Source organism: Sander lucioperca, chromosome 4, assembly GCF_008315115.2.
Source record: "Sander lucioperca isolate FBNREF2018 chromosome 4, SLUC_FBN_1.2, whole genome shotgun sequence".
Taxonomy (NCBI): Eukaryota; Metazoa; Chordata; class Actinopteri; order Perciformes; family Percidae; genus Sander; species Sander lucioperca.
The window spans coordinates 11,324,082-11,336,245 of NC_050176.1; the positions used below are offsets into that span (position 1 = coordinate 11,324,082).

The window sequence follows — 12,164 nt, forward strand, 5'->3', positions numbered from 1 at the left end:
ATTGTTTTCCCCTCAGTTCATATTGCAGTTTTAATCCAAACTTGCAGCTTTTGTTGCATTTAGTTTGTTGAAGATCAGAAAATCAAATGAGTACAGATCCATTTAATATAATATTTTGTTTTAGTAACTATTCATGTTTTGTCTCCTCTGTGGTCACAAAGTGTCTTTTTTAAACCAAAGAATGAATTAAAAAAACTTTTATAATGATTGGTTGGGTTGATCTGAATTTAGTTTGGACTATAAGGGTATATACCCGAGCATCGAGTCCCTCAAAGATCAGTTAAAAGCACTGACATTGCACACATAGTGGGTTTATTTCTTTAAAAAACATCAAAATACACAGCACTGCTTTTTTTTGGCACACAGTTGTTTTATTTCAGCACAAACATGAAAGTCCCAATTGAGACGTTTCTTTTAATTAGTGCCTGCTGGTGTTTGCCTGCCCTGCCAGTACATAGTGGTTAGTTTGGTCTGCAGCAGGCCTCCATTACTCCTCCTCCCCACTGTGTTTACACAGACGATCCATATCTACTGCTGTGAAGCGTAACCCTGCTACTGAGTTATACAGTTTCATGCTATTTGCATCCAACACAAAGATTTTGTCATTGAATGAGACGGAACTAGAAACAATATTGCACGAGTAAGAGAAATTTAAAATACTTTATACTTAAAATGACTATTAAAAACGTGGTGTGTATGTTTATTGAATGGACTGTATAGTCATTTTGGAAATATACATATTTGTGCCAATGTATGTCCCTCAGGACTTACAGAAGTCTAAAGCTATACTTGTGTCTCTGTGATGCTGTGCTTTAAGCTTAATGCCAACTCAGCATGCTAACACGTTCGCAGAACATGCCGATGTTTAGCTGGTATTATTTACTATCAACTATCATACAATGTCACACCTAAGTGTTGGACAAATTTCAACCTAGTAATAGTGCTAGATGAAAGATCACCAACGTTATTACATTTCATCCAGAGGAGAACATGAATGTCAACAAATTCAATCACCATCCATCCAATAGTTGCAGTCTTTAGCGTGGGTTGTGTGTTTGCTCACGTGTCCACAGTATGTTTAGGTTTACTGCAGTGGCACACGTCTGTGCGACTCAGACTAATCCTATTAGAGCTTTTTCTCCCCCCACCTCTATATTTACCTCACCCCTCTCTGAGATTAACCCAGGTTTTGATCTGCAAGTGCCTCTGCAGATCAATAGTCCCTTTTCTACAGTAGGACCTGCTGGGGTTTACTAGAACCAGGCTCGACTCAAGCTATCGACTTTCTCAGTTCATTTCTTTGAAGCATCGCATCCTGGCTGTCAAATCAGATAACAGGATGCAAAATAATCATTATAATGCCCTGAGGGGGGAAGCAGTGACATCAGTAATTACTAAGACTACTACAGCACCGTTTGGTTGGAGCAGGTTAGGAGGCTTCACTTGATGCATACATGTCTGTCTTTTTTCTTTGTTTCCTCTCTGTCTTTCTTCCCCCCCCTATTTAACCTACATTCCAGTCCTCACTTTGCAATCCAATTTGTCCAATCCAATCCTTCCTTTCCACCCTCCCTTCTTTGCTTTAAGTAATAAGATTGCTACTGTTGAGCTGGAGTTTTAGGGCCCACAGTAGACGAACACACAGACACACAGGAGCAACCTCTGCCCCTGAATTACAGCACTGCCACACCTCCAGCTATCTGTAATCTCCCTTAGTTGTCCACAGAGTGCAGGGTAAAGAAATTGCAGAAAGAGGGGTGAAGAGGCAGTGAAAGGTGCCACTGACAGCAAACGTCACAGGATTTAAAGGAAGAAAGAAAACAAATCAAAGGAACAACATAATGGCTTGAAAGAGAGGAAGAACTGGATATATTTCTTTCCTTATAGGAGTCAAGGAATTTCAAGGTGAGGTAAATTACTTGTGGCATATGCAGCTGCCACAGCACGTACAAAGATTGATGGCCTATTCAATTCGCAACTAACAAAACAAGGCAGTGTCGCTAGTATATATCAGGTACGATCGATCAGCTCCAAAAAGTGAACTGGATTATTGTGAAATAACTTTTCCAAATGTAGGATTTAGGCTCTAACCTTTCAGAGTCTCCCAGTAAATCCTCCAGGTAAGGTGCAATGCTGCTCAATTTCAAACATATTTCTCCTACACCAGCCTTGGAAGTTACAGTCCAGAATTGTAGTCTCAAATAGATCTGGCACAGCTCAGAGCCACAGAGCCAAATCTAATTTGTGAGGTTATCGCTGTCAATTCACAGCCTGCAGCGACTTCTGCGACGCTGAAATACAGGCTGGCCGAGACAGATAAAGCACACTTCTGAGAAGTTAGGCCTGAACTTTATTTCTACATATGAAATGTATGTCTTATGTGTTTTTTTTTGTTCTGAGACATAAAGTCTGCTTTTAGAAAACACCATCCCATAAATGGCTGATTCATCCTGGCCAGCTCATCCTGGCTGGGCGGTCATGTTGTATTTAGATGACTTTAATCTAAAAAGCAACAAACTATTGTAGCTTATAGACTAGATGTCAGTGTCAATGGTAAATTGGCCTATTGCTGTAGATAACAATACAAACAATGTCACCAGGGTAATCCACTTAGTACCGGGTAGAGGAGTCCTGGGTACATAAACACACAATAAGACAATTAAAACACATCAAAAGGTAATAACAGTCTGCACAGTCTGTTGATGAGTGTCCAGATTTCAGTGAGTGGGTTAGAGTTATTTTATGGTAAAACTCTTAATTAGTAACAGCATTTTTTCTCAAACTTTGATTATTGTCTTATTCAGTCATGAATATGAATATCAAATATTGAATTAAACCAGGTTTTCAAGGGCTATTAGACCATAATGCAATGCAGCTGCAATGTGTGTTTTCACAATTTAAAAAAGAAAGAAAATCAATTCTCTTTCTGCTATAGGGCTGTTGCTACTTCTCTTCCCAAACATCTGTGGGATGTTAAAAGTCATTCTGGGAAATCACAAATTACTGTAAAGTTAAACTCCTGTGGTTGCACTGAAAATCTCAGATTACATTTTAATGATATTCACCAGTGTAAGAGTAGCTTCATCCCTGGGTGCCGTCGGCAAGGATGCAGGCAATGAACTGCACTAAGCATAAAGATAAAGATCACACACGTACATTGTAGCACAAATATACACATCTGTATTCCACCCTTCTCCACAGAGGGCCTTTTTATCCTTTCTTTCATCATGGTGGACCTGTTCCTAGACCGAGTTCTGGTGGAGAACAACTGGGACCAGGATGAACTCAACACGGAGCGAGAGATCATTGCGATTATCGAAAACCGCATCCTGATGCTGTTCTTTGCATCTGCGGAGTGTGTCAAGTGCCAGGAGTTCCTGCCTGTTCTGAATGACTTTTTTAAGAGACTGAAAGATCCAGCGTACATTGAATACCCCAAACTGCTCGCACTCATCTACATCAGGTCTCTGTCGTTCCTTCTCTTTATCTCTTTGATGCACTGATGTGAATGCATGAACTCACATTCACTGTTTTATCATACATAACATTTCCATTTTCTTCTCCTCTCTAGCTTGGACCAATCAGAGGCACAGCAGGAGAGAGTCCTCAAAGAGCTGCACAAAAAGGTTTTGTTTTTGGCCTTTGAGGATCCATACAGGAAGTAGGTGGAGAGAAGAAGAGATGCTGTGTGGTTTGAATGTTTTTGTAAATATATTTGTATGTCTAACCTGTTAGAGTATATGTTCCCAAAGTAAAATTATGACATTTCATTATTATACGTGAATAGTGTGCATTGCCTTACCCGTGTGTGTGTGTGTGTCTGTGTGTGTGTGTGTTTATGTTTGTCAGAGAACTGCAGGCCAAGTTTAAGGTGAAGGATGTACCAACAGTTGTGGTCATTCGTCCTGATGGCTCCATCCTCTCTCCAAATGCTGTGCAGGACATCTGTCGTTTCGGTTGTGACTGTTTCCGTAACTGGCAGGAATCATCAGAGCTCATTGAGAGGAGCTTCATGCTCAATGAGGAGTTTCAAAACCTAAATATGCGTAGTGCCACTGACCCTGTGAGGAGACTCAAGTATAAGACAGAGGACGACAAGAGGAAAAAGAGATGGTGGAATTCATTGGGGAAGGGCAAAGATGAAAGTCAAGAGGAGGAGGAGAAAGATGGAATGCGCGATAGAAAGAGAAAAGACGGAGATAAAGTAACAGGGAGGAAACGATGAAGAGAAAGAATCAAAGAAAAAACACAGTCTTTTGTGTTGGTTGTCTTCAAGTCAAGCCTCGTAAATACTTAATCCTTTGTCACTGACACTGCAGCCTCTTCAGAGGCTCTCTAAGAAACACTTGACAATGGGATGTGCAGTAAAATTAAAAATTAAAAAAGCCCACTGAAAAGAGCTCCTCCTGGTATGTAGAAGCTACTGTGCCTCTCTGCACAGATCACACAAAACTTTGAAAGAAATGAAATAAGATTGAGTTGCTCTAATATGCTACAAATATGCTACTACTACTACTACTGTTACTACTGATAACTATTATATATTTTAATGGAGCCTGTATACTTTTTATTTCCAAACTATTATCCAGTCCAGGCTTATTACTTTGTCAGTTAAAGACTAAAGTTAACTGAATATGATAATTAATATTTCAGTCATCAAAGCAAATTTCACTGTTTTCAAACAGAAACATACATATACACGTGCAGTATCCTACATTTCTAAAATAATTTCTGCCTATACAATACAATACAATAAAATAAATACAAATAAAAATAAAGCTGCCTTGCCTTGCCTATATGCATGAGCCCCCGAATCCCAGTTTAATGCTCCTCAAATCAATATCTGTGTATTAACAGTGGATCAAATGATTACGTGTAGTGAGGTAGGGGTTACTCTTGGTAATAAACCCAACTCAGCTTTTTTCAACATTTTTAGTGCATTGTTTCTGCCAAGTAATTCAGGTCACATCCACTCCATTTTAAGCAGCATCTGTACATTACCTGCCCAGCAACAAATGGCAGACAATATTAAAAGTTAGAGAAGAAAGTCAAACATATTGCAGCTAGAGACCCACATATTTTTTGAGTTGTCATGAGACCAAACCAGAGCTAAAAGGACTATGAATATTTATTTATGTTTATCAGGTGGCCATAAACACAATTTCAAATGAATGTTAATGTTACTTCATGTCTGCTGAATGTGTAAAAAAAAGTTTGCTAATACATGGTGTTAATATGTTATGGCTGTGTGTTTTTCAGCTTTTTGTGGAGTTTTTATGCCCCCAAGTGGCCAAAAAAAAAGAAAAAAACATTAAACAGATTTAAAGGTGCAATATGTAATACTGAAAGATAGTGTTTAAAATAGTTACTGCAGTCCAAATTCAAAATACTGGAGAGTGTCGTCTCCCCCGCTCCCTACTCCCCAGACCTCGAAGTTCACGGAGGTTGACAGACATTACTTCACAGCACAGCGGAGTAGCTAACGTTATAACGGTCATAGAAGCCCGTGCTCACCCGGAGCTCTGTACCCAACTGACAGACACACTTTCTTGGCTTAGAATTACGAGAGGAACAGCTAAAAAAACCACAACCTCGCTGTCCTCTCCACCCGCAGGACAGACAAACTTTCTCGGCTTAGAATTACGGTAGGAGCCGCTAAAACCCCCACAACCTCGCCGTCCTCTCCGGCCAACGGACAGACACTTCCTTGACTTAGAATTATGGTAGGAACCGCTAAAAAAACCACTACCTTGCCGTCCTTTTCCACCCGACTGAAATACACACTTTATTGGCTTAGATTTCTGGCAACAATCTCTAAACACACTGCACACTCTTGGCTTAAATGGGTGGTTCAGAATTTTGGACATAGGACCTCATTTCCAAGTTAGCCAGTGTTATTTATCAGTGGAGACCATTTTCAACACTTTTCATCCAGTCCTTCCAGTTGCAGAGTTCGCTGGTGCTAGGCTAGCGCAAGTCAACAGTATCTGCTAGCCTGCCACTAAAAACAGTCTTACCTACTCCACAGTACACCCAAGGCAAATAAATTATAACGCCAGACTATTGATGTAAATGTATGAGTTGATAGAATAATGTTAGAAATAAAACTACCCTTGCATCGCATTGCAATAGTTATACTTTGTTCCCTGTAATTGGTAGCATAGGCTACAGCAGCGGCGGAGTGATATTACCTAGGCTACTGAGAAAGCCGGTTTCCATGACAATCACACGAGTTTATTTACCTGCCGCTGCAATTTGCATGTAAACTGTCTGAGCTTACATTACTTTTCTGTCAGCACTTACCTAAAGTTAGCGGTTAGCCCAGCCAGGTATCTACCAAGAGTGTAGCTATACTGTTAGCTAACGTTGTCACTCTCCACAATGCATTCAACTGTAACGTTATCTCCACTAACGTTGTCTGTCTATCAGTAGCAGCTAGGCTAACGTTAAGAAAGGAGCTAGCTTTATTAGCTAGAGTAGCCTACCAAAAGTTATTACCTGTTCAGTAGTCACTACACATTTGCCACTTGAGTAGAGTCTCCGCCTTGACGTCCAAGCCAGCAGCAAGAAGCCACAGTTGGTTCCTTTCTGGATCTCCCAATGGAAATTTGTGGAAACTTTGTGGTGCCCATCTGTTTCTAAATGCACACTAAATCACCATGTTGCCTAGTCCTTAGTTTCCAATCCAATGCTTCATTACCAATGTACTAGGCTACTACTAGGTGTCCCGACTGTAGTGCGCTTCTCTGTTTACTTTTCGGCGCAGTACTACTAACCGGAGCAAAGTAAAATTCCGCCGCTGCTGAGAAAATAGTCCCTCAAAATGTAATGCGATCACTGAGATGCAAGGGTAGTTTTATTTCTAACATTATTCTATCAACACAGACATTTACATCGATAGTCTGGCATTATAATTTATTTGCCTTGGCTGCACTGTGGAGTGGCAGGCTAGCAGATACTGTTGACTTGCGCTAGCCTAGCACCAGCTAACTGTGCAACTGGAAGGACTGGATGAAAAGTGTTGAAAACGGTCTCCACTGATAAATAAAAAAATAAACACACTGGCTAACTTGGAAATGAGGTCCTATGTCCAAAATTCTGAACCACCCCTTTAAACTAACTCACCGTTGTCGGCTATGGCCGCTGAACAAACTACACGTTGTAAACAGCCGTGGCCCGCTTGCCTGGTCCTCCGGTAACGTTAGCTAACATTAGCAGTTATGGCGTGTTAGCATGGCGGCGTTAGCCAGGACCAGCTGTGATAAATTAGCCTGAAGCTAATGCTTCCCTATTCAGGAGGAAATTAGCCAACTCGGCATCATTTTGGGCTCTAAGCTGTCTCCATCTTTCAAATACATCTCCAATATTTACCCGGGGTTTGTTACGTCTCTGGTCACGCTGTTAGAAACATACCAGGGTTTTTTAGGTCAGGTAGAATCTATCTCTGTTGATCCCGTTCATTTGTTTGCTGCTTACATGGCTGTACTACAGCTGTAGCGCGCTGGGTTTACGTTTCTACAGGTATATCTGGCAACCTGGCTGGCTGTCAAACTGGGCAGTTGATACCAACTAGAGCCTGGATCGGGCCAAATTTTTCCGTCCGAACCCGGCCCGAGCCCGACAGAGCCGTGACCGAACCCGGCCCGAGCCCGTCAGGCATTATGATATTTATGTCCGAGCCCGGCCCGAGCCCGACACAGTTAAAATCTCGTTGTTTTTTTTCTCATACTAATGACACATGTATGTTTGTTTGTGTGGAAAGCTTTTATTAAGCAACTGGAAGGCATTCGGAAATGTCAACAGATGAGCGCACACAGGGGAACAAGCTCACGTTAATAAGCTGTTTAATTTAAAATGTTCAATGTGTTAACCTTTCCTGATCGCTTCGAGAAAACCAGGGGAGACTCGTTACCTCCAGGGCCGACGTTATATAACGTTGGGGTTAAAATCCCGTTTCTGGTGAGCAGATGAATGAACTTGGTTTTCAGTCTGGAGTTTATCTCGGACACCGCACACACTGTGTACAAAACTTAAACTTATTCCACCAACTCTGCTCCGGTCACATCTACACGTCTGCTTTCTCTTTTCTCTATCTCTCTTCTGCCCACTTTACACACACATTGAGCTCCTTTAAATGAGCTGCAGCACCATTTTACAACAAATGCCTTATCACGCTGATGTGACCGAGCCCGGCCCGAACCCGACCATCATTTCTAAATATCTGTCCGAACCCGACCCGGCCCGTCGGGTACCGTCGGGTACCGTCGGGACCCGTCGGGCTCGGGTCGGGTATCCAGGCCTTAATACCAACACACAGGCCAAAACACACACACACACACACACACACACTGCGCACTTCATGTCTCTTGTCCCTCTGTCACCTTGTCTTTCAATCCCTCCCTCCCAGACAGAGGAGGGGAGGTGGAGCGCAGAGACACAAAGGAAGAGGGAGTGAGTAGGTCTAGCTACTGCCTTCAAGGTGAAGGAGAGACAGTCAATGAGTGAACGTGATATAAACTGACAGGCTGTGAACTGATTCAAGTATGACCCAGGAGGAGTTGAAAAGAAGAAGAAAAAACTATATTTTGAAAGCTGTTTCCTTTTTGGATTTGTGGCATCAAGGGGGGATAATATTTGTGAGAGGTACAGTAAGCAACTGTAAGGGTTATCCGATTTAACGGCAAGCAAGATGGGCTCATATGATTAATGGGAGGTTTGTTATTCTGACTGAGTGGAAACATACTGTCTAATTCATAGGGCAGAGTCATCAAATCATGCAATATGCAAGATAGACCTAAATGCCAAAACTTTCTCAAACATTGTCATGTGTGTTCTGTGCTTTCTTCATGTTTGGCACGTGCATTTGAAAACCCCTTTACAAGTATCTGTTTTTTATTTATTTCCTATATACTATGTTTTGCATAACTGATGATTTCCCTGTTAAACAAATATATAAGTATATAAATAGTTTTTTCATCACTTGCTGTACCTCCCCAAGCCCCAGTCCTCCTTCCTGTGACACTTCATCATGGTGGACCTGTTTGTTGACCGGGTGCTGGTGAAGAACAACACGGACCAGGATGAGCTGGACACAGAAGGGCAGATAGTCATGCGCCTGCAGAACCGCATCCTGATGCTCTACTTTGCGTCTGCTGCATGTGAGAGCTGCCAGCAGTTTGCTCCGACGCTCAACGACTTCTTTGAACGGTTGACAGATTAATTTTATGTGGACCGTGGTGCTCAGCTTGTTCTCCTGTACATTAGGTACAACACACACACACACACACACACACACACACACACAAACATAAACCTAAAGTTAATCTAGTCAGCTACTCATGCATACCCCTCCAACCTACATATACAATACTGCATACCGTACATGTGTATAACCTTGTAGATATAATAATCCCATATTATCTCTTGGAAATAATAAGGAAATATGATTTTCATAGTCCTCCTCTTTTCCTCAGTAATTGCCTAGTCATTTATTCCTATTTTTGTGAGAACCAAATGTCCTCTTAAGGTAGGATGACACATACTGTACAAACAAAGATTTGGCTAGGTTTTCTGGGCTCTCTCTCTCTCTCTCTCTCTCTCTCTCTCTCTCTCTCTCTCTATATATATATATATATATATATCCCAGCAACATGATCTTCCTTTTCTTCCATCCATCGTCAGTTTAGACCAGTCAGAGGAACAATTGGCCTACGAGGACCCCTACAGGAGGTGTGTGGGTTTAACCACTTAGTTGTGTGCACAGCCTGCTGGTAGATGATTGTATGTAAATATACCTTGCTGTATAAATCCATTTGCTGTATGCCAATGTGTGTGCCAGTGTGTGTATGTGTGTGTGTGTGTGTCCACAGAGAGCTGAAGGCCATGTTTAACATGTGGAGGAGCTGCCCACAGTGGTGGTGCTGGGCCCCGACTGCTCTATCCTCATCCCTAACGCGGTGAAGGAGATACTCTGCCACGGCCCAGACTGCTACCGCAACTGGCAGGAAGCAGCAGAGCTCATCGACAGGAATTTCATGATCAGCTAGGACTTTGAGGGGAAGTCCATGCGCAGCTTGAGTGACGGAGGAGGAGGATGAGCGGAGGAACGGATGGCAAGGACGGAGGAGGGACATCATGGTGATGAGACAATACTGTGGGTTTCCCCAAAAGTTACCATGATTGGTAATAAAAAGCTTTGTCACAAGGTACAATGCTGATGCTGCCATTGTAACACAGTTTTACCAAACAAACCTTTTTTACAGCTCACAACACTGGCATTTCAAATCTGGCATTACTGTCACTAGATTTGCTTTTCTATAGCGCCAAGCAACTGCTGTGGTCTTACCGCAAACATATTGCCTGTATAAGTGGGTGTGGATATGGCAACAACCAATAAAAAAGTAATGTAAAAGACTGTCTAAAGTAACACTGAATACTGCTAACCAATGCTGACCTCAGCTTAGAATTGGCTGACTTTAATATCTTTAAAAGCTGCCAAGTATACAGTCAAGCCAAGGTTATGTCTGAGCCAAGTCTTGCTATTATGGCTTGTTTTATTACACCCAGGAGATTCTTCCACACATTTTCCCATTTTCAACGACACAGCTTTGTAACGCAATGCAATTTTTTTTTACATGATAATTTGTACCATCCAATCAAAACATCTGAAATCAATGAATTATTCAGTGGCATTAAAATAATTTTGTTAGGGACTGTTGTGCTTTGAGTGTTTATGAAGTCTGGCTCCACTTTACAGGCTACACATGATGCAATCAGAGCTATTCAAAGGCAGTCAAGTGAAATTATGGCGCTTTTCTACATAATCAGTGATTTCCTTGACATGACACAATGTCTTTCATAAGGACTGTGTTTAGCCTTTGCACACTTCCTCGCACACGTAGACTGCATAAATTATACTTTTATAGGATCAGTCAGGATCTAGATAGACAAGAGGAAGATGGGAGGTTATCTTTTATCCTCATTATCTGAGTGACCTAATAATAATAATAATAATAATAATAAAAAATACATTTTATTTATGGGTGCCTTTCATAGCACTCAAAGACACACTACAGTTAAAGTAAGCAAAAAATACAGTTAAAAAGGCAAAAAATAATTCAATTAAAACAATAACACTTAGGGGCGGCCTCTAGCTCACCCAGTAAGAGTGTTCGCCCCATGTTGGCTAAGTCCGGCAGCGGCGCGGGTTCGAATCTGACCTACTGCCCTTTCCTGCGTGTCATCCCCCATCTTTCTCCCACTTTCATGTCTATCCACTGTCACAATAAAGGGAAAAGCCCCCCAAAAAAATCTTAAAAAAAAAAAAACATTTAAAAGATTGAGATAGAAAATTAAAAGAAAGCAGTCTATCCATGATTTTGATGGAGAGTGGAGTCATGTGGGGTAGGCCTTTCGGAATAGGTGGGTTTTGAGGGAGGTTTTAAAGGTGGGTAGAGACTCTATGGTACGGATGGATAGCGGGAGGGAGTTCCAAAGGCGAGACCTAAACCTTTATATGCTGCCATTACTCATGAAAAGCAAATACAAAAAGCAATAGAGTGCATTTTTGCATGGTAGGAGTAATGGCAGTAGTGGCAGATTACAGTAACATGCTTCAACAGAGACAGGTGATGAAACCAGAATGCCATCAGGTGTCATCAAGGTGTGACATGCTTTATAAATGGCGATGACATGATGATTTATTTCAAAGCCGGCAGATAGACAAATAGGCAGCGTTTTCACAGCAAAGGTCTTCTTTAAAATGGAAATATTGCAAATGCCTGTGCTTGATTTATGTGTACAGCAAACAAAAGCTTTACAATACCCTTTCTGTGTGTTCTCCTCAGGAGAAATGTAAATGCTAAACCTAAATCTGAGCTGGTCAGACCTGTAAAAAGACACAGTGGTGTAAATAAACATGAACCACTGTTTATTCTACATTCTTCTCCTTTTGCCTACACAGCAGCTTATTGTTGCTCACTCAGACAAACCTTGGTAATATAGTCGAAGCTCCCTCTCTCCCTGCCTCTCTGTCTCTGCACACGTATACACACGCGCACATACACACACACACACACACACACACACACACACACACACACACACACACACACACACACACACACACACACAGCGTTGCGCGCTCTCGAGTGCAGAACGCGCAA

The 12,164-nt window shown here is 41.7% G+C and overlaps 1 protein-coding gene and 1 pseudogene across 2 annotated transcripts; both read left to right on the forward strand.

The window, feature by feature from the left end:
- The first annotated feature begins 1,622 nt into the window (after positions 1 to 1,622).
- Positions 1,623 to 4,546, forward strand: nxnl1 (nucleoredoxin like 1). 2 transcript variants are annotated; one of them, XM_031289234.2, is made up of 4 exons: positions 1,623 to 1,910; positions 3,202 to 3,463; positions 3,572 to 3,661; positions 3,850 to 4,546. In XM_031289234.2, exons 2-4 carry the CDS (start codon positions 3,228 to 3,230, stop codon positions 4,223 to 4,225), a joined length of 702 nt encoding a protein of 233 aa, XP_031145094.1. In that variant the 5' UTR covers positions 1,623 to 1,910; positions 3,202 to 3,227; the 3' UTR covers positions 4,226 to 4,546. The 2 variants fall into 2 exon arrangements, with proteins under 2 accessions (XP_031145094.1, XP_035856319.1); XM_036000426.1 differs by having other exon boundaries at positions 1,623 to 1,905.
- A 3,783-nt stretch (positions 4,547 to 8,329) lies between these two features.
- Positions 8,330 to 10,097, forward strand: LOC116042959 (annotated as a pseudogene).
- Positions 10,098 to 12,164: the final 2,067 nt, after the last annotated feature.

Bases quoted from the DNA above. Each gene is read 5' to 3' on its own strand.
- nxnl1 (XM_031289234.2), top strand. From the start codon at position 3,228: ATGGTGGACCTGTTCCTAGACCGAGTTCTGGTGGAGAACAACTGGGAC. The intron at 3,464-3,571 runs GTCTCTGTCGTT...TCTCCTCTCTAG, and splicing joins CTCGCACTCATCTACATCAG to CTTGGACCAATCAGAGGCAC. The intron at 3,662-3,849 runs GTAGGTGGAGAG...TATGTTTGTCAG, and splicing joins TTTGAGGATCCATACAGGAA to AGAACTGCAGGCCAAGTTTA.